Here is a 21,386-nt window from a genome sequence, read left to right as displayed (position 1 = left end):
GCGAGACCCAACTGGGACAGCTGGGGCATGGGTGCCCGTGCTTCCCTTGGGGGTGGCCCTGGCACCGCGTGGGCTCCGGAGCAGGGAGGGACAGATGGACACACGGAGTGACCGGTGACACTGGAGTGACCTGGGAGCCTGGCCGGGGCTGACGCAGAGGGGGCATGGGGCTGGTAGCCATGGTGAGGGGGCGAGGGCTGAGGGTGAGGGGCTGAGGGGAGGGTGGAGGGGAAGGTGAGGGCTGAGGGAGGGAAAGGTGAGGGGCTGAGGGGAAGGCAGGGGGCAAGGGAAGGTGAAGGGCTGAGGGGAAGGTGAAGGGCGGAGGGGAGGGGAGGATGAGGGGCTGAGGGGAAGGTGAAGGGCTGAGGGGAAGGTGAGGACTGAAGGAAGGTGAGGGGCTGAGGGGAGGGTGAGGACTGAAGGAAGGTGAGGGGCTGAGGGGAAGGTGGAGGGCTGAGGGAAGGTGAGGGCGGAGGGGAAGGTGAAGGGCTGAGGGGAGGATGAGGAGCTGAGGGAAGATGAAGGGCTGAGGGGAGGTAAAGGGCTGAGGGGAAGGTGAGGACTGAAGGAAGGTGAGCGGCTGAGGGAAGGTGAGGGCTGAGGGGAAGGTGGAGGGCTGAGGGAAGGTGAGGGTGGAGGGGAAGGTGAGGACTGAAGGAAGGTGGAGGGCTGAGGGGAAGGTGAGGGGCTGAGGGAAGGTGAGGACTGAAGGAAGGTGAGGGGCTGAGGGGAGGGTGAGGGGCTGAGGGAAGATGAAGGGCTGAAGGGAAGGTGAGGACTGAAGGAAGGTGGAGGGCTGAAGGGAAGGTGAGGGGCTGAGGGAAGGTGAGGACTGAAGGAAGGTGAGGGGCTGAGGGGAGGGTGAGGGGCTGAGGGAAGGTGAAGGGCTGAGGGGAAGGTGAGGGGCTGAAGTGGCCATGGCGCTTTTCCCTCACCCCCATGCCCTCCTCCGACGGGGATAATCGACCGCCCTTGCCGTGGCTCGGGGGTGCCGTTCAACGCCTCCCGGTGTGAGGGGCCGCCATCCCACGGCTGCTGTGAGCCCACGGGCAGGCGAGGCCGTGTCCCCCCCCGGCTCCTCACGGAGCTCCGCTCCGGGCAGGGAAAGCAGCTCGGCTGAGGGCGGCTGGCAGCGGGCGCTGCGGCGCCGGAGCTCTGGGGACGGGGCCGTGCTTCCAGCCGTGACCGGGGCGCTGCGTCTCCCCCAGGGCCCGTGAATGCTGCCGGCTGCGCTGCTCCTGCTCGCTGTGCTGCTGCTCGTTTTGGCCAAAATGTCCAACGCTCGGTGCGAGCGGGAGAAGGAGCCGGAGGAGAGCCCCGCGGGGCCGCCCCCAGCAGCCAGCCCCCCGGGCCGGCAGAGCCCCCCGGGCCGGCCGCCGCCGCGGGCCGGGCGGGCGGGCGCGGAGCAGGAGCAGCTCGCCGTGTACAACCCCGCGGCGCTGCGCCGCCCGGCCCTCGCCAAGTTCGTGCTGGGCTCCTTCGACGACAACTCCTCCGACGATGAGCTGATGGCCACGGCATTCAGGGTGGGCCGGCGGCGCAGCAGCCTGGCCGGGGTGGGGGGTACCGTCCCCGAGCCCTTCACCGTCAGCGCCCTTCTGGAGCCCAGCGCCGGCATCAGGTAGGGATGGATCCCCGATGGCCGAAGCGCGGCCGGGCAGGGATGTCCCGGTTAGGGAGGGTGAGTGCTTGTGGTGGGTGCATGGTTGTTGGTAGAATTGGGGTGCACACCTAATGGTGCTCCTCGGGGCCACAAGGTGATGCCCCCAGTCCTGCTGCCGTGTGAGAGCCAGTGTCCTTGGCCGTGTGACAGCAGTGCCACCTGCATGAGTGTGGCAAGAACCCGGGCAGGGGGTGCCCCCCAGATTCTCTAGTGTGTGGGGCAGCTCACTCCCTGCTGGCTGCACCGGGCAGCTCCCATGGGAGCACAGCAAATATTCAGAAGAAACAACTTGGAAGCCAAATGCTGCTGCCTGCCTCCTCCAGCTGCTCTGCTCTGGCTAAAAATAACAAACCTTTGGCTGCAGGGACATGTTGTGACACTCGACAGCCCGACAGTGGTTCTTGCCATGCTGGGTTTGAGGTGGTGCTGCCAGCAGTATCCCTGCTGCTCTTCCATTCTTCCACAAATAAGGAATTTCTTTATGTCCTGCCTGAGTGACATTGTAGATATGGTTGGTGACCTTTGCAGCACAGGCTTTGCAGGGGGTTTGGGGCTGGGGGAGGGCTCACTGGAGTGGTCTGGGCTCTCTGGGGAGGCCTTGGGCTCACTGACAGCCACCACATCCTGCCACAGGCCCAGCATGTCAGGGCTGGACCTGGCGAAGAGGAGCCACAGGAAGATGGACTTGCAGCGTGATTTTTCTGTTGCCTCCCCAGCCGAGTTTGTCACCCGCTTTGGGGGCAACCGTGTCATCGAGAAGGTCTGTCCCCACCCGCCCCTGCTTGTGCCTGGCTAGGGGATCACTGCTTTTAGCACGACATTTTTGAGCACTGCCCAAATGTCCTGTGTCCTCCAGGCTTGGAGCAATGGCAGCCCAGAGCTGTTCATTCCATGGCTTCACTCACTCTTATGGGTTGGGAGAGGGAACCCCAGGCAGAAGCTTTGCACAAACGATGGCCAAAATCCCAGTGCCGGACATCAGCAATGTTGTTGAGGAGTCTTGTGCTCTGCTGGGATGAACAACCAGCTGTTGGAAAGCTCCTGATTAACACATCCCCCCTGCTTTGCTCCACACCCACCCCTTGCCCCTGCACTGCTGTCCCTTGGGGTAGCAAGGACAGGGTTCACCATGCCACCCCCTGTCCCTGTCCCCCCAGGTCCTCATCGCCAACAATGGCATCGCTGCTGTGAAGTGCATGCGCTCCATCCGCCGCTGGGCCTACGAGATGTTCCGCAACGAGCGCGCCATTCGCTTCGTGGTCATGGTCACCCCCGAGGACCTCAAGGCTAACGCAGGTAATTCCTGGAAATATCCCAAAAAGGAAGTTCCCTACCTGGGGCTGAGCTGGGGCAGCCCTTTCCTGCCTGGCACATGAGGGCTGTGCACAGCCTGGAGTCACACAGTTTACTTCCACACAGCCAAATCTAGGACAAAATAATTTTTCCCTGCTCCAGCCTCCCTGAGATGGAGGATTTGGGAAGGGGTGCCACTCAGGGGTCTGGTTCCCACCACTGCCCGTGCTCTCTTGCAGAGTACATTAAGATGGCGGATCACTACGTGCCGGTCCCTGGAGGAACGAATAACAACAACTACGCCAATGTGGAGCTGATTGTGGACATTTCCAAACGTATCCCAGTCCAGGTAGTGGCCATTTGTGTGTCTCCCACCTCCTTACCAAGGGCAGCTCCTGGGCAGAGGGTACACCCCAAAAGGGAGTGATGTCCCTGTGTGCTGAGGAGCTGGGCACGGTGGAAGATGCCAGCACAGGGGTAGCATTCCCACTGCTGCTTTTCCTTGTGCCAGGCGGTGTGGGCTGGCTGGGGACACGCCTCGGAGAACCACAAGCTGCCAGAGCTGCTGCAGAAAAATGGGATAGCTTTCCTAGGTAAAATCTCACTGCTTCTCCGTGCTGGCTGTTGGGCTGGTGTGTGCACTCACAATCACTGCCAGGGACACTGCACTGGGAAAGCCCCTTTGGTGCCTCTGGCATGCCCAACCCATGGAGTGGCAGTCCTCAGGCTGGTTTCCTGGGGCAGGATTTCCCAGGATTGCCAGGAATCCTGCTGTTTTTTGGGCTTTCCCTGTAATGTTCAGGCTGATTGGATGAGGAACATCCAATGTTCCTCAGTTCACAGAAGAACACTGGGTGGGACCAGACCTTGTGGGATTCCCAGCCTGAGTTCCCCTTGGAGAAGGGTTGAGCTTTGTCCTGAGCTGAGCAGTGGATTTGGGGGGGGTTCCTGCATCCCCAGTCCTCGCAGAAGGCTGGTGGGGCCGACTCAGTGATGTGGGGATGGGCTGGTGGGTTGGGCACCCCCTCAGCCCTTCTCTCCCTCTGTGAAGGTCCCCCCAGTGATGCCATGTGGGCGCTGGGGGACAAAGTCGCCTCCACCATCGTGGCTCAGACCCTGGAGATCCCCACACTGCCGTGGAGTGGGAGTGGTGAGTGCCTCCTCACACCTGCCCTGCTCCCCCCTTCCCTCCTCCTTGCCTCTCCTTCCCCCCAAAACAAGCACCAGGATTGGGGGTCCTTGATCCATCTGGCCACACATATTGGGGACCTCATTGCAGCAGCTGATTCGGGCAGGGGGATTTTGGAGATGGAGTGCATGGAAACAAGGGAAATGATGGAATCCTCAGCTCCCTGGGCACACCCAGCATGCCACCCCAGCTGTGCCACACTGATGGTGACCATTGCCCTGGCCATATCTGCAGGTCTGGTAGCTCAGTGGTCTGAGGAGGACCAGGATCATCAGCAGGCCATCAGCATTCCCCTGGAGACGTACGCACAGGGCTGCGTGAAGGACATGGAGGAAGGCCTGGAGGTAAAGCTGAGCCTGTAGGCAGCTGCTTATCTCTTGCCCACCATGATTCCTCCCCAGAGCCTGCCTGCCCTGGCCCTTTTGGCCTCCCAGCACACACCACAGTGACACAAGGCTGGGCCAGCAGCAGTTTGTCCCACTGAATGAATGTCACTTGGGATAATCTTGCTGGAGTTGTGTGGGCTGTCAGGGTGGTGTGCTGGGACACTGAGTCACGACAGTCACCCCAGCCCTTGACCCTCTCAGGTGGCCATGAAGATCGGCTACCCCTTGATGATCAAGGCAGCAGAAGGTGGTGGGGGCAAAGGCATCCGAAAAGTGGAGGGAGCAGAGGAATTTAGTGCCTGTTTCCGGCAGGTGAGAGGTGCCTGGAACCCCCATCCCTGCTCCCATCCTATCCCGGCAGGGTCCTGCTCCCACCCGGAGCACCTCCCACTTCCTTCCTCGACTCTGCCTCCATCCTGGGATGAATTTTGGGGGGTGATGCCGGATCACAACCCTCTCCCCCGCCGCAGGTGCAGGCGGAGGCGCCAGGATCCCCCATTTTCCTGATGCAGCTGGCGCAGCACGCGCGGCACCTGGAGGTGCAGGTCCTGGCAGATGAGTACGGCAACGCCATCTCCCTCTTCAGCCGGGACTGCTCCATCCAGCGCCGCCACCAGAAGATCATTGAGGAGGCACCCGCCACCATCGCTGCCCCCGCTGTCACCGAGATGATGGAGAAGGTGGGTGGCCTGAATCTAAGGGCAGCCTGAGGTTTTAGTGGGAAACTGGGCTGGGTTTATTGGGGTTTCAAGGAAAGGTGGACCCCTGAGCTGAGCAGGACTCCCTGTCCAGAGTGGTCGGGCATAGAAACAGCCTCCCCAGGGAAGGGCAATCACAGCCCTAAGCCTGCCAGAATCCAGGGAGCGTTTGGGCTTCCAGGCACATAGTGGGGTTTTGGGAGTGTCCTCTGCAGGAGCAGAGGATCCCGCGGGTCCCTTCCAAGCCAGGATACCCCATGATTCCATGATCCAGGGGTTTCCCTCTCCCGCAGTGTGCTGTCCGCCTGGCCCAGATGGTTGGGTACGTCAGTGCAGGCACCGTGGAGTATCTGTATGGGGAGGACGGGAGCTTCCACTTCCTGGAGCTGAACCCCCGGCTGCAGGTGGAGCACCCGTGCACGGAGATGGTGGCGGACGTGAACCTCCCGGCTGCCCAGCTGCAGGTACTGGCACGCACGGCTCGCTCCAGGGCAGTTCGAGGAGGCTGTTTGGGCACTGAGGGAGGAGCACTGGGCTGGAGCCTGGCAGAGGGAAGCTGCCCCATATCCCAGCATGGGGGGTGCAGGTGAAAGTGGTGTGGCAGCTTTCCTTCTACTCTGGCTTCCCACTGGGAGATCTCCATTCAGACTCTCTGTCGGTGTCTCCCTGGCAGCTCAGGCCTTTGTCTCTCCTGCAGATTGCAATGGGCATCCCCTTGCACAGGATAAAAGACATCCGGGTGCTGTATGGGGAGAGCCCCTGGGGGGACACCCCCATCTGCTTCCACAGCCCCTCCAACCCCCCCGTGCCCAGGGGCCATGTCATTGCTGCCCGGATCACCAGCGAGAACCCTGAGGAGGTGAGCTGGAGTCGGGGTGGGGACAAGGGGACTCTGCCACCTGTGGGTTTGAACTGGGCATGGTCCTCCCCAGCCAGCCAGTGTTTATGGGATCGGTGCAGTCCATAGGGATTCTTCTTCCCTGTATTGCTGCACGAGTCTCAATTGTGATTCCTCCATCTTTGCTGTTTTGGCTCAGGGTTTCAAGCCCAGCTCGGGGACGGTGCAGGAGCTGAACTTCCGCAGCAGCAAGAACGTCTGGGGATACTTCAGCGTAGCAGCAGCTGGGGGGCTGCATGAATTTGCTGATTCCCAGTTTGGACACTGCTTCTCATGGGGAGAGAACCGGGAGGAAGCCACCTCGTGAGTGTGGCAAGATGAAGTTGGAGGGCGTGTGTCCTTGGGAGGAGTCACAACTGGTGTGTGAGCAGAGAAAAGTGATTTTTAACTGACAGGACCAGAATGGTGCTGCTGTGCTAAGCACCTGGGTGTCTGGCCAAAGGCAGAATTTTTTGGACTGTGGTGGTGCTACAGTCCCAGTTCATCCACCTGATCCTCCAGGGCATGTTAAAGTCATCTCCTGAGCATTGCTTAGTGCCCATGAGGAGCGGAGTCCATTCAGGAACTGAGCAGCAGTTTCATTCAGGGCTGTTTCATGGACAGGTTGGATGGGGCTTGGAACAAGAGAATTTTTAAGGTCCCTTCCAACCCAAACCATGCAGTGATTAAAAAGGTGCTGGGGGCTCAGGAGTTCATTACCCTAGGTCCTGAAGCTCCCCACTTCCCTCTGCTGAGAGACAAGTGCCACCTTCTTGGTCATTAATGAAGGACTTTTCTCTCTAAAAGGAACATGGTGGTGGCCCTGAAGGAGCTGTCTATCCGTGGGGATTTCCGGACCACGGTGGAGTACCTGATCAAGCTGCTGGAGACAGAGAGCTTCCAGAACAATGAGATACACACAGGCTGGCTGGACCACCTGATTGCCGAGAAAGTGCAGGTGGGGGTGATGCCCTGGGGTCACCACTCCCCTTCCCTGGGGTAAGACCCAAACCCTGTTGTTTTTGCCCCCACAGGCAGAGAAGCCAGACACAATGCTGGGGGTTGTCTGTGGTGCCCTGAACGTGGCAGATGCTGCTTTCAGAACGTCCATGACCGACTTCCTGCACACGCTGGAAAGGTGCGGAGTGGGGGCTGCCCAGGGGGTGCTCACTCATGTGGGAGGCACCTTCCACCAGATCAGGTTGCTCCAAGCCCCATCCAACCTGGCCTTGAGCAATTTCAGGATTGGGGCAGCCAGAATGGAGACCTGAGTGTTGTTCTTCTGGGGCATCTTCCTTCCATTTTTGCTTTGCAAATTCAGTGACAGTAGAGCTGTGACAGGCAGAGACAGCTATCCTCAGCTATCACTTTGTCTGGACAGTAGGAAAGGCTTCCCATGGTTGGGAAAACAGCTTTCAAGGGGAAGTGGCTTGTCTGTGCAGCATGCTTTTGTTGTTAAATATCAAGGTTATTCCTCCAGCCTTGGAGGACTCCCAGGGCTCTCCCATGCACCTTATCTGAGTGTTTTCCCAGTGCCTGGCCTCCCTCCAGATCTGGCTGTGCATGGTGCTCATGTGGGTCACTTAAGGCTGACACTTGTTCCCATGCCCTCCCACCAGTACTGGGAGCACTGCTGACATCCCACATGCTTGGAGAGGCTGGGAATGCCATGGGGCCTGATCCTTCCACTGTGTTTCAGGGGACAGGTGCTGCCAGCAGCCTCTCTGCTGAACATTGTCGATGTGGAGCTCCTCTATGAGGGTGTGAAGTACATTCTGCAGGTGAGGGCAGGGCTGTGCTACCCACAAACCAGCCACAATGCTTCTCAAGGGGTCAGGGACATCCTCCCATCCCAAGGGAGAAAAGTGAAATAAATACAAAGTTGTCCTTGAAAATGGGCAACATAAAGATGAGGTTAATAACCTGATAACCATAATAACCTCGTTTTAACCTATCAGTTTTAACCCTGTTGCCCTGAGTTTATTAAGGGACTTCATTTTCTTGCTTTTAAACCAAATTAGTTGGACTTCATGCAAAACTCCTTACTCACTATGAAAGTGGCAGGTGAGCCACGTGTTGCACCAACTCTGGGCTGTGAGTTGAGTTAAACCAGCTCTGAGCTGTGAGTGAAACCAGCTCTGGGCAGAGTTGAACAGCTCCTGGGTGCAGCCTGAGGTTGTGCCTGCTGCCTTCCCAGCACAGCCCCATCCCGTGGCAGCAGCTGTTGGACTGAGCGTGGGTGGGTGCCCCACCAAGGCTCGCTGTTCAGTGTGCTCTGGGGCTGCACTGAGGGCGTCCCCTGCCCGCAGGTGGCCCGCCAGTCGCTGACCACCTACGTGGTCATCATGAACCGCACGCACATCGAGATCGACGTGCACCGGCTCAACGACGGGGGGCTGCTGCTCTCCTACGACGGCTGCAGCTACACCACCTACATGAAAGAGGAGATCGACAGGTACCCCCTACCAGGGCCCCCATGCCCCCTCCGCGATGGCCACCAGCCAGCTGGTGACACCTTTCCCTCTCCCGTAGGTACCGGATCACCATCGGCAACAAAACGTGCACCTTCGAGAAGGAGAAGGACCCGACGGTGCTGCGCTCGCCCTGCGCGGGGAAGCTGCTGCAGTACACCGTGGAGGACGGCGGCCACGTGGACGAGGGGAAGGTTTATGCGGAGATCGAGGTGAGCTTTGCAGAAGAGCTGGAGGAGCAACATTCGGCAAAAGACGGGACCCCGCAGCACTGCTGTGATGCTCGTGGGATGTGCGGCCCGGGGGTGCTGCTGGCTCGGTGACGGTGTCCCCTCCTCCCCAGGTGATGAAGATCATCATGACGCTGGCGGTGGAGGAGGCGGGGCAGCTGCACTATGTCAAGCGGCCGGGAGCGCTGCTGGAGGCCGGCTGTGTCATCGCCCGGCTCCAGCTCGATGATCCCTCCAAAGTGAAGCCTGTGAGTCTCCTAGGGGCTGCTATCCCCTCCTGCCAGCTCCCAGTTGGCATCCTGGGAATGCTCCCTAGGGGACAAAATGGAGGAGCTGCCCTGATGTGGCATCACAGTGAAGGTCATGCCATGTCCTCGGGCTGTCTTTGGGTTCAAATGCTGCTCCACATGGATTGCTCTGCTTCCTCGATGTGCAGGAGCTCACATGCACTAAAAAAGTGCATTTATAGCATTAAAATCTCCAGTTTTCCTATATTATTTTCATCATGAGACACTGGCAGATCCACTAGGCTCAGTGTAAGGCACTTTCTCTGTATCTGACCCAAAGCAGGGGTTGTGCTGGTTCCTCTTGGGCAGATGCAGCTCTTGGGAGCTCTGTTTCTTCCAACAACAGTTCAGCCCACCTCCCTCTGCCCTCTCCAGGCACAGCCATTCACAGGGGGGCTCCCAGTCCAGCAGACCCTCCCCATCACTGGTGAGAAGCAGCACCAGGTTCTCCGCAATGTGCTGGACAACCTGACCAACATCATGAGCGGCTACTGCCTGCCCGAGCCCTACTTCAAGACCAAGGTGGGTGTCAGGCACCAGGTGTTTCACCCAGTTGCAATGAGGGCAAGCGCAACAGCACCAGCTTCTGCTCCCACAGGTGAAGGAATGGGTGGCACAGCTGATGAAGACCCTGCGGGACCCTGCCCTGCCCCTGCTGGAGCTGCAGGAGATCATGACGAGCATTTCGGGCCGAATCCCGCTGGCTGTGGAGAAGTCCATCCGGAAGGTGATGGCGCAGTACGCCAGCAACATCACCTCCGTGCTCTGCCGCTTCCCCAGCCAGCAGGTGAGTGGCAAAGGGGGCCCACATCCTCTTCACTGGAGCCACTTGGGAGCTCCTGCCTCAATTTGTGCTGCTAAGATTTTATAACAAATGAAATAAGTGAGAGAAATATGTGGAGGTTTATATTTTCTATGTGTGTTTGGTTTTTATGTAGATTTGCTTCTAATGTGTGCCTGTCTTTTTTATATTCATTTGTCACTTTGCATTTTTCACTTTGGGAAAAAAAAAAACCAAACAACAAGGGAGAGGCTGTGGGTGGAGTAAGCAAGGGGGAGATGGCAGCCTCATGCCCCTGAGCCACCCTGGACCATGTCCCCTCTCCCCACAGATTGCCAACGTGCTGGACACCCACGCAGCCACGCTGCAGAGGAAAGCTGAGCGGGAAGTCTTCTTCATGAACACTCAGAGCCTGGTGCAGCTGGTGCAGAGGTGAGCCCCGTGCTGTCTGTGACTCCCCTGTCCCCACACAGGCGCCTCCTCACAGCATGAGGGGCTCTTTGCTCCCCAGGTACCGCAGCGGCATCCGGGGCTACATGAAGGCAGTGGTGCTGGACCTGCTCAGGCGCTATCTGCAAGTGGAAACACAGTTCCAGCATGGTGAGGGCTAGGGACTCTCTGGGGGAGCTGCAGGGCTCTCTGGAGGAGCTGCAGGGCTCACCAGACCCTTCTTCACAGCTCACTATGACAAGTGTGTCATCAGCCTGCGGGAGCAATGCAAACCCAACATGACCCCCGTGCTGGAGAGCATCTTCTCCCATGCCCAGGTGGCCAAGAAGAACCAGCTGGTGATCATGTTAATTGTGAGTATAACTCATGCCTAAGACTCCAGGAGCAAAGGCTGGTGGCAGGGAAGAGTCAAGGCAGCTCTGCATTGCTTGAAGTGTCCATTCCTGCCTTGTTATTGCTTTATTTTAATTATCTCCTCTCCGTGGTGTTGTGTGACTATGCTTGGGTCAAAAAGAGCCCATTTTAGTGCCTTGGGTCTTGTCCCCTTTGGCTACATGGGGCTGGGGGTGCAGGATGAAGCCATCCCACACAGTGAGGAGCCTGAGCTGAGCTGTGGTGGTTGTGACATTGCAGGACCAGCTGTGTGGCCGTGACCCCACGCTAACAGATGAGCTGACTACCATCCTCCATGAGCTGACACAGCTCAGCAAGACCGAGCACTCCAAAGTGGCGCTGAGAGCCCGGCAGGTCAGCCAGCACCATGCAGTGCCATCCCATTCCTGTCCCCATCCCTGTCCCCCACGCTCCCAGCTCCTCTCTCCCCTGGCAGGTGCTCATTGCCTCTCACATGCCCTCCTATGAGCTGCGGCACAACCAGGTTGAGTCCATCTTCATCTCTGCTATTGACATGTATGGACATGAGTACTGCCCTGAGAACCTGAAGGTTGGGAATGATGCGTTTTTCCAGAGGGAATTCAGGTGGCTTCAGGGAGGGGGTCTGGCTGAAAGTGGTTTAGTCTTAAAAACAGCTAAAAATCATTCAAAGCCTTGATGTAGTGGCTGTGTGGAGCAGAGGAGAGGGTGCACCCCAGTGCTGCCAGTCCCTATCCATTGCTCCATGCTCCATGTAGCAGAGAACAGATGTGTGGATCCATGTCTGACTCTTGTGGTTTCCCCATTATGGGCTTAGTGTTCCATGGCACCCTAGTGACCAGTCCTGCATAGCTCCACATTGGGGGACTCTCTAAATAGAGCACAGAGGTCTCACTTCACTTTTGCCCTAAATTTTGCTCTCTTCCTGCAGAAACTGATCCTGTCAGAAACCTCCATCTTTGATGTGCTTCCCGTGTTCTTCTACCACACCAACAAGGTGGTGCGCATGGCAGCGCTGGAGGTGAGGCCTGGGGGGCACAGAGGAGGCCTGAGGGTGGCATGAGTGGCCCAGGGGTGGCAGAGGCAAGGTGGTTCCTCCTGTGTCGCCTCACAGGTGTACGTGCGGCGGGGGTACATCGCCTACGAGCTGCACAGTCTGCAGCACCAGCAGCTCTCTGATGGCACCTCCCTGGTGGAGTTCAAGTTCATGCTGCCCTCTTCCCACCCTAACAGGTACAGGGATCCTTCCCACACAGCTGTCCTGCTCCTCTGGACATGGTTCTTTTCACAAAGCTGTGGGGTTTGTATCATGCCCTCTGTGCAAAGCGGGAGCTGTCACTGTGCTGTCCTGTTGCCAGTGGAGCAGGATGAGCCCTCTCCAGGTCAAGGTTCCCTGTGGGAGCTGTGTGGTCCCACATGGTGCCTCCCTCAGAGCTGACACTTGCTCCCCATGGCAGGATATCCGCTCCTATCAGCATCTCCAACCCTGACCTGGCCCGGCACAGCACTGAGCTCTTCATGGACAGTGGCTTTTCCCCCGCAAGCCAGAGGATGGGAGTCATGGTGGCCTTCTGCAGATTTGAGGACTTCACAAGGTGGGGGTACAGGGACATGCCTGGCCAGTGTTTGTGCATTTTGGGTGCCACTGCAGTCACTGGAAAGCAAAATGGGGTGGAAGAGCCACAGCTGTGGGCAGCTGGGCAGTGCTAGAGGCAGCTCCAGTTCCCACCATAGCTGCAGACTGGGTATTCTCATACAACACTTACCTTGTGGGGACATGAGGAACGTGGGGAAAGCTTACATGGCACAGGTTAAACCCCTTTGAACATTAACGCAGCAGAGCTCAGAGCTGCATTTCATAAGCTGTGGGTTTGCTGAGGGATGGTGGGGTCATTGTGCTGGTACCTGTGTGCCTGTCACACTGCCACAGTGGGTCCTGGTGCTGTCCCTTCATGCAGGGGGTGGGCACAATGTGCTGGCTTGTGACCCCATCCCTGCTGTTTGGGCAGGAGTTTCGATGAAGTGATCTCGTGCTTTGCCAACTCCCCATCGGACAGTGGGCTCCTCAGTGATGCACAGGCCACCACCTACGATGAGGAGGACACCAAGGTGGGCATGAAGCTGCTGCTGATACCCCCAGGTGGTGCTGGGACGGCACTGACACTGCTGGCCAGGGTTGACTGTGGGGTTTTGTTGCCAGAAGATCCGTGAGGAGCCAATCCACATCCTCAACATCGCACTCTGCTCTGCTGACCACATGGAAGACGAGAAGCTGGTGCCCGTCTTCAGAGCCTTTGCCCAGTCCAAGGTCTGTTGCTGGGGCTGGATCCTCTTTTTGCAAACCCTGCAAGCCAGAACACGGTACCCTAAGGCACTGCCTCCTCTCTATGCAGTGCACCCCAAAATGCTTCAGTTTAGGTTTCGTTTGCTCCCTCAGTGGGGATGTTTAAGCTCTCTTAACTGGTGGCATCTTCTGTTTCTGTGTAGAAAAATATCCTCGTTGATCGGGGTCTCCGGAGAATCACGTTCCTCATTGCCCAGCAGGTGAGTACAACTGAGCCTCTGACATCTATAAATACCTTACAGACACAGCACTGACCCACTGTGCTTCAGGAGCTGGGAATTAATTAATGAGCAATTCAATGAGTGATTCATCTCCCGTATCATCCTTTATCCTGCTCGTGTTTCCAGTCATGTGGTTCCTGCAGAGCCATTCCGTAGCCTTAAGCTGCCTTAGAAGACATCACAGAGTAGAAACCCAGAGTAGTTTGGGTAGGAAGGGACCTTAAAGTTCATCCTGTTCCACTTCCTGCCATGGGGTGGAACTCTCCACTGTCCCAGGTTTCTCCAAGCCCTTTCCAGCATGGCCTGGGACACTTCCAGGGATGGAGCAGCCACAGCTTCTCTGGGCAACCTGTGCCAAGGGCTCACCTCCCTCACAGGAAACAATTTCTTCCTAAAATCCAATCTAATCAATCCCTCCCAGCCCTTTTCCCTTTGGGGGAGAACAAAGCCTGCAAGTTTTTTTTCTTTTTAATGGAGAATCAGAACAATCCTCTGCAGGCCAGGCCTATTCACGTTGACTTCTCTCTCCCTTTTGCTGCAGAGAGAATTCCCAAAGTTTTTCACGTTCAGGGCCAGAGATGAGGTAAGATCCTGTGGCAGCGGTGCCGGCGTGGCGCTGGCACGGCCCTGGCTCATGGCTGTGCCTGGCAGTTCGCAGAGGATCGGATCTACCGGCACCTGGAGCCGGCGCTCGCCTTCCAGCTGGAGCTGAGCCGCATGCGCAACTTCGACCTGACGGCCATCCCCTGTGCCAACCACAAGATGCACCTGTACCTGGGGGCTGCCAGGGTGCAGGCGGGCACCGAGGCCACCGACTACCGCTTCTTCATCCGCGCCATCGTGCGCCACTCCGACCTCATCACCAAGGCAGGGTGGCACCGGGGCGCCTCGGGGCACATGAGGGTGCAGGGATGGCCTGGCCCCTGCTGAGCCACCTGCTCCATCACAGGAGGCTTCCTTCGAGTACCTGCAGAACGAGGGCGAGAGGCTGCTCCTGGAGGCCATGGATGAGCTGGAGGTGGCCTTCAACAACACCATAGTGCGCACTGACTGCAACCACATCTTCCTCAACTTCGTGCCCACTGTCATCATGGACCCATCCAAGGTGTGTTTCTTGGAGTCCTGCTTCCTCTGTCCTCGAAAAGTTCCTCTGTCATCTCCTATGCTCAGGACCACTGCACAGATGGGCAGCCACTCCCCACCATCTCTCCCTGTCCCCAGTGGAGAGGGTGGATATCAGCACCAGGTCCAGCCAGGAGGCATGGAGAGGCAGAAGGGGCTCGCCCAAAGCAAATCCAAAATGGCTGTTTGGGGTAGATATGCAAGAGGGCTGCTCCAGCCATGGCATCATGTGCTCAATGTTTTCCCTGGGGTCACCAACCCCCCCGTGTGCCATCCTCTGTGCAGATCGAGGAGTCGGTGCGCTCCATGGTGATGCGCTATGGCAGCCGCCTCTGGAAGCTGCGGGTGTTGCAGGCTGAGGTGAAGATCAATATCCGCCTGACACCCACTGCCACCGCCATCCCCATCCGCCTCTTCCTCACCAATGAGTCTGGGTATTACCTGGACATCAGCCTCTACAAGGAAGTGAGGGACCCCAGCACTGGCAGCGTGAGTAACCCCAGTGGTGACTGCGGGAACCCAACCATGGCTGCACAAGTGCTGTTGGCTCCAGCAGAGCTTTGGGGGGGGGGGGCTTCTGCAAAACTCCTTGTGCACCCACAGTGCAGGTCTGCCCAGAGCCCCCAGACTTCCAACAGCATTCCCACAGCTGGATTGGTTTAATCTGCATCCAGTTGGGTTCCTTGGGGTGGTGCTTTATTCAAAACGTACTGAGCTTCATCCAGTTGGGTTCCTTGGGTTGATGCTGGTGTTGAGCTGGGCAGTTTTGAGCGCTGGAAGTAATGATCACTGTTAGGGTGTCACTAGTACTGGCAGAACATCAGTGTGACAGTCCCCTCAATAGTCAAAAATGGGTAGAAAATCACCTTGACCAAGCAGGGCTCAGCAGCACTCCAGGAGAAGAGTCACCGTGACATCCAGGGAAGGTAACCAATGCTCTGCTCTCCTTTCCAGATCATGTTCCAGTCATATGGGGACAAGCAGGGGCCGCAGCATGGGATGCTCATCAACACTCCCTATGTCACCAAGGACCTGCTTCAGGCCAAGCGGTTCCAGGCACAGTCCTTGGGCACCACCTATGTGTATGACTTCCCAGAGATGATCAGGCAGGTGAGTCTGGCTGAGCAGAAAGAGGCTCCAAATTACTGTGTTTGCTCTTCATCCCCACCCTCCCCAAATATTCCCACCTGAGGAAAAGGTCCCTTTCCTCAGGCTGTTGAATGAGAAAACAAAAAGAGCCCAAGCCCCAACATTTTTGGTTATATGAAACATTTCTAAGCCAATTCCTAGCTCTTGGAATTCTTGAAACTAGATGATCTTTGAGGTCTTTTCCAAACCAAACCATTCCAAGCAATGTGCTGTGTCTCCACAGGCTCTCTTCAAGCTGTGGGGCTCCTCGGACCTGTATCCCAAGGACATCTTGACCTACACTGAGCTGGTCCTGGACTCTCAGGGGCACCTCGTGCAGATGAACAGGGTCCCTGGAGGGAACGAGGTAGCAGGGAATCATTTGGAATTGAGCAGAGGAAGCAGATGGGAATGTCTGGTGGCTCAGTCTGTCTGTGTTTAAAGCTTGGGAGATGCTCCTCAACCATTTGTCTCAGCCCCTATGTGTCTTGGATGTGGCACGTAGTACTCTAGTTGACAAGATCGTGAGCAGTCAAGCATTGGCCTCAATGATCTCAGAGACCTTTTCCAACCTAGTTAATTCTGTGATTCTGTAAATTATTCTGTGACTCTGTGATTCTCTGGAGGATTCTTCCCTGTAACCTTGTGCTGTTTCGAGGCAGGTAGGGATGGTTGCTTTCAAAATGAAGCTGAAGACCCCTGAGTACCCCAAAGGCCGGGACATTGTGCTCATCTGCAATGACATCACACACAAGATTGGCTCCTTTGGGCCTGAGGAGGACCTGGTGTTCCTGAGGGCCTCGGAGCTGGCACGAGCCGAGGGCATCCCCCGCATCTACATCGCCGCCAACAGCGGTGCCCGCATCGGCTTCGCTGACGAGATCAAGCACATGTTCCAAGTGGCCTGGGTGGACCCAGCTGAGCCCTACAAGGTGTGTGGGCATTTCCCCTCCTGCAGCACAGGAGAAAACAGAAGGTTCAGCTGGGGAAAAGGATGACCAGAGCTAAACTGGGATGTCAAATTGTGGGATTAGAGCAGGGGTGAGGTCACACCTGCACCCAGCAGTGTGGGGATGGTTCCTTTGGCTTCTCCCGGGTGGTGGAGGTGAAGGTGCCAGTGCTGGCATGGCTGCTCTGTCCAGCTCTGGTCCCTGAGCTACTGCACAGCATGGTTTGGGATAGGTTTGGGAATGTCCCACATGAGCATGTGTGTGGAGGGCTTCACAAGTCATCCTTCTCTTTATTTGCAGGGGTTCAGGTACCTGTACCTCACTCCCCAGGACTACACGAGGATCAGCAGCATGAACTCGGTGCGCTGTGAGCACGTGGAGGAAGGTGGTGAGTCCAGGTGAGTCCCATGAGACACATGGAGCCACCCCAAGCTCTGTCCTACACCCCACCAGGATGCAGCTCCCACCTCAGCATCCTGCCAGGCACATCATGCAGGTGAGTGGTTCCCACACCACAGCTCCACTTTCCTTGCAGATATGTCCTGCTGGACATCATTGGGAAGGACAATGGCTTTGGGGTAGAAAACCTGCGAGCTGCTGGTACCATCGCTGGGGAGTCCTCCCGTGCCTATGATGAAATAGTGACCATCAGCATGGTACAGTGGGGCCCTTCCCCTCTCTGCTCCTCCCCACTCTCCTGCTGGCCCTTAAAGTCACCATGGGAGGCGTAACAGGATGCAACGAGGAGGCTGAGCCCTTCACAGCATCCTTCTCCAGGTGCTCATTGTTTGTGCTGCAGCCCCAGTGACCCCACGTGTCCCTCTGTGTGTGCCCAGGTGACCTGTCGTGCTATCGGGATTGGTGCCTACCTGGTGAGGCTGGGCCAGCGAGTCATCCAGGTGGAGAACTCCCACATCATCCTCACAGGTGTCACGGCTCTCAACAAGGTACCAAGCTCTGGCTGCATGTCCTCCATGGCACTGTCCTTCTCACCACTACCTGTGTGGGCTCCTTCCCTGTTCCATGGAACATCAGCCTGGACAGAGGTGGAAATTCAGCCTCAGCCCAGAGGAAATTTGTCTGTGCAGAGATTTGTCAAACAGAGCAAGGGAGCAGCTCCTGTGTCAGCAGAGCCCCATGTGTTTCCCTTGGGAACTCTGTCTAGGTGCTGGGACGGGAGGTTTACACATCCAACAACCAGCTGGGAGGAGTGCAGATCATGCACAACAACGGCGTTTCCCATGTCACTGTCCCAGATGACTTTGAAGGGGTCTACACCATCCTGCAATGGCTCTCATACATACCCAAGGTAGGAGGGTGCTGCAGCATGGAGGTGGGGGATGTCACCCATACCTAGCTGGTGACCTGCCCTTGGGGTCTCCCTTACAGGATAACCAGAGCCCAGTGCCTGTCACTGCCATAAGTGACCCTGTTGAAAGAGAAATTGATTTTGTGCCTTCCAAAGTCCCCTATGACCCCAGGTGGATGTTGGCAGGGAGACCCCATCCAAGTAAGTGAGAACAACCCAAGGCCAGTGCAACACTCCTCCCAGATGCATCCTGTAGGTGCAGAAGATGCTCTTGGCTGTGGGTTGGTGCTCAGGAACCCTTCAGTTCTTGCCCTTGCACCACTCTGTTTTTCCCTGTGCTCTGCAGCTCTCAAAGGGACCTGGCAGAGTGGCTTCTTCGACCAGGGCAGCTTCATGGAGATCATGAAGCCATGGGCTCAGACCGTTGTGGTTGGCAGAGCAAGGTACTGCTGGGAGCAGGGCATGGAGCTGGGATCCTGCATGTGTGGCCCCTCACCTTCAAGCCCTGGCTGTGGCACTGCTTTTGGGATGGTGGAGAGGGAGCAGCTCTCTGGTGGGGCTGGGGTGGAGGAGAACTGGCCTTGCTGAGCCCAGCCTGCCCTGCCATAGGCTAGGAGGTCTCCCCGTGGGTGTCATCGCTGTTGAGACCCGCACCGTGGAGGTGACAATACCCGCTGACCCTGCCAACCTGGACTCAGAGGCAAAGGTGAGTGGGTACAGCTGGGGCCAGGTGGCATCTGAGAGGAGGATGGAGAGAAGGGAGGAGGAATAGCTCAGCATGATCCTTGGGCATGTCTTGACTTTCTTTAATTCAGGTGAAATCAAGGGCTGGGGCAGTTTGTTTTCTTCCTGCTGTTTCATGTGGCATGCCAGGAAGAATTGGCACAGTCTCAGCTGCTCACTGTCTTTTCCAGATAATCCAGCAGGCTGGACAGGTGTGGTTCCCAGACTCTGCTTTTAAAACAGCCCAGGCCATTCGGGACTTCAACCGGGAACACCTCCCGCTGATGATCTTTGCCAACTGGAGAGGCTTCTCCAGCGGCATGAAAGGTACATGTGCTTGGGATGCCCACATTCCCATGGGGTGACAAACCTCTGTCACCCCTGCCACCCCACAGGGTTCTGGGATGGCCCAGCCTACCAGGGTATGCACCACTCTGGGATGTGGGGTTGGGCTAGGGGGGTGATGGGGTCCCAGGGGTTGGTGGCTTCGTGCTGGCTGGTTTTGCAGGGTGCTTTGTCTCTCCAATAGAGAAGGTGGCTTTGAGCAGCTGGGAGGAGGCTGGGGCAATGGCAACTGGGACACCCAGCCCCTGAGTCCCTTTGGCTTTCAGACATGTACGACCAGATGCTGAAGTTCGGCGCCTTCATCGTGGACAGCCTGCGGGACTTCAAGCAGCCTGTCCTGGTGTACATCCCCCCTCACGCGGAGCTGCGCGGCGGCTCCTGGGTGGTCATCGACTCCACCATCAACCCCCTGCACGTGGAGCTCTACGCCGACAAGGAGAGCAGGTCAGCATCCTGAACACATCCAAAATACCTGTGTGTGTCAGCTGCCTAGGATTTATTCTCCCATGCACACCAGTCCTTGCTTTACCAAACCTTCCCTTCCAGGGGAGGCATTTTGGAGCCTGGAGGAACAGTGGAGATCAAGTTCAGAAAGAAGGATTTGGTGAAGACCATGAGAAGGATCGATACAGTTTATGCCAAGCTTGTTGAGCAACTGGGTAAGGAAAGGAAGTTTTGGGTTGTGGACATCAGTAATGTTAAGTTCAACATAAAGCTCAAGCACTTTGGTGGCAACCACCAGGAGTCCTTTAGTGTCCTTCTGGGAAAACTTTTTATGTGTTTACTTTAGAACACCTCTATCTCCTGGGGGCTCTGTGGATGGGATAAATGGGGCTGGGGTCTTCTCCCATGCTTTGAGATGAAGGATGGCCATGGCCACGTCGTATTGGTTCCTGATGCATTGGGAGCTCCTTGCCCCTGTGTCCCTCCAGCCTGCTACAACACGGTCCTACAAAGTCCTTGCAAATGCCATCTCGTGTGGTGGGCACTGAGTGTGGTGTGACCTTTTTGTGGCCATGTGTGCCTCTGGTGTCAGTGTTCCAGGGAGAGGGCCGTGTCACTGGGCGTGGTGGCTGATGTGGGAGCACAGAGGGGACGCCCTGGTGGCATCACCGGTGGGGCTGCTCAGCCCGCTGCGTCCCACAGGGACCCCCGAGCTGTCGGAGGCGCAGCGCAAGCAGCTGGAGAAGCAGCTGAAGGCGCGGGAGGAGCTGCTGCTGCCCGTGTACCACCAGGTGGCCGTGCGCTTCGCAGACCTGCACGACACCCCGGGCCGCATGCAGGAGAAAGGAGTCATCACGGTGAGCCGGGCACGGGGAGGGGGCTCTGAGGTGACAGGCAAAGGTGGGAGAGAAGTCCCTCCCCTGTGACATCCCTGCCCTCTGCCCTCCATCCCGCCGGAGCTGGGAGCCCGCAGCCGCCGGCAAACCCGGGCTGAGCTGCGGTTTCCGCAGGACATCCTGGAGTGGAAGAGCGCCCGCTCCTTCCTCTACTGGCGGCTGCGGCGGCTGCTGCTGGAGGAGATGGTGAAGGGGGAGGTGCTGAAGGCCAACAGCGAGCTCAGCCACATCCACATCCAGTCCATGCTGCGGCGCTGGTTCATGGAGACGGAGGGAGCTGAGAAGGTACCCCCAGCCCCGGCTTCCTGAGGCACCTCCACAGCCAGGGCATCCCGAGGGATCTCACCTCGCTCTCCCACCATCCAGAAGTTTCTGTGGTGTTTCAGTGTGTGATGGGACTGTGTGAGGATGGGCAGTGAAACAGCCCTGGGCTGGGGCTGGCTCTTCAAATGAGGTGACTCCAGTTGGGTGCTGGTGCTCAGCGATGGCAAAGTGGTTCCCAAATAAACATTTTCTATCATGACAGGACTTCCTAGGGCAAAAGTGAGATTTTTAGCATTTGAGCTGCTCTCAAATAACACACACATTGCTGTGCTTGCCTCAGGAAGCAGGACATACAAAGGAACCATGTTTTACCTTTTTGCCTTTTAAATGGCTTGCAAATAGATGCAGGACAGGGAAGAAAAATCTCATGGCCTAGATTTGAGGCTCCAGGAGGAAGGAGGGGCTTGGGCTCTGCAGACAGCAGGACCTCTTGCCCACAGTGCTGCTTTCTCCAGGGCTACCTCTGGGACAACAACCAGGTGGTGGTGGAGTGGCTGGAGAAGCACATGCAGGAGGAGGACAGCACCCAGTCAGCCATCAGGGAGAACATCAAGTACCTGAAACGAGACTACATCCTCAAGCACATCCGGAGGTGAGTGCCTGTGCGAGCTGGGATGACAAGGGGGTCCCCAGCATGGGAACAGCTGGTGGTGGAGACCAGGCAGTTCTCACTTTAGCCTCTCAGTAAACCTCTCTCTGCCCTGTGCCTTGCAGCTTGCTCCAGGCCAACCCCGAGCTGACCATGGACTGCATTGTGCAGATGGCTCAGCACATCACCGGGCCACAGAAGGCCCAGGTCGCCCATCTCCTGTCCAGGGTGGACACTGATGATCCCTCCTGAGCTGGGCAGTCATCACAGGGTAGGAGAAACACCAGGACACAA

General features: G+C 57.4%; 1 protein-coding gene across 2 annotated transcripts; it reads left to right on the top strand.

Moving 5' to 3' along the window:
- The first annotated feature begins 19 nt into the window (after positions 1 to 19).
- ACACB (acetyl-CoA carboxylase beta) lies at positions 20 to 21,386 on the top strand. 2 transcript variants are annotated; one of them, XM_077787217.1, is made up of 53 exons: positions 20 to 182; positions 1,209 to 1,621; positions 2,297 to 2,423; positions 2,821 to 2,959; positions 3,196 to 3,305; positions 3,468 to 3,549; positions 4,008 to 4,106; positions 4,380 to 4,489; positions 4,733 to 4,843; positions 5,002 to 5,211; positions 5,523 to 5,693; positions 5,927 to 6,088; positions 6,267 to 6,430; positions 6,914 to 7,064; positions 7,141 to 7,244; positions 7,806 to 7,887; positions 8,416 to 8,561; positions 8,639 to 8,789; positions 8,921 to 9,055; positions 9,470 to 9,616; positions 9,693 to 9,881; positions 10,207 to 10,307; positions 10,387 to 10,475; positions 10,554 to 10,678; positions 10,959 to 11,072; positions 11,155 to 11,268; positions 11,629 to 11,718; positions 11,812 to 11,930; positions 12,155 to 12,292; positions 12,707 to 12,806; positions 12,901 to 13,005; positions 13,185 to 13,241; positions 13,804 to 13,845; positions 13,914 to 14,129; positions 14,212 to 14,367; positions 14,670 to 14,873; positions 15,339 to 15,494; positions 15,757 to 15,879; positions 16,175 to 16,444; positions 16,763 to 16,860; positions 16,998 to 17,118; positions 17,299 to 17,409; positions 17,628 to 17,771; positions 17,852 to 17,972; positions 18,118 to 18,214; positions 18,381 to 18,477; positions 18,686 to 18,821; positions 19,106 to 19,283; positions 19,386 to 19,498; positions 19,986 to 20,140; positions 20,294 to 20,464; positions 20,959 to 21,095; positions 21,218 to 21,386. In XM_077787217.1, the coding sequence occupies exons 2-53, from the start codon at positions 1,218 to 1,220 to the stop codon at positions 21,342 to 21,344; spliced, it is 7,119 nt and encodes a 2,372-aa protein (XP_077643343.1). In that variant the 5' UTR covers positions 20 to 182; positions 1,209 to 1,217; the 3' UTR covers positions 21,345 to 21,386. The 2 variants fall into 2 exon arrangements, with proteins under 2 accessions (XP_077643343.1, XP_077643342.1); XM_077787216.1 differs by having other exon boundaries at positions 12,898 to 13,005.

This window comes from Lonchura striata, chromosome 18, assembly GCF_046129695.1.
Source record: "Lonchura striata isolate bLonStr1 chromosome 18, bLonStr1.mat, whole genome shotgun sequence".
NCBI lineage: Eukaryota > Metazoa > Chordata > Aves > Passeriformes > Estrildidae > Lonchura > Lonchura striata.
This window is presented reverse-complemented; position numbering and strand designations above follow the sequence as displayed.

Coding starts and splice junctions, on each gene's coding strand:
- ACACB (XM_077787216.1), top strand. CDS start 1,218: ATGCTGCCGGCTGCGCTGCTCCTGCTCGCTGTGCTGCTGCTCGTTTTG. Junction 8,562..8,638: donor ATGAAAGAGGAGATCGACAG/GTACCCCCTACC, acceptor CCTCTCCCGTAG/GTACCGGATCACCATCGGCA. Junction 12,807..12,897: donor ACGATGAGGAGGACACCAAG/GTGGGCATGAAG, acceptor TTTTGTTGCCAG/AAGATCCGTGAGGAGCCAAT.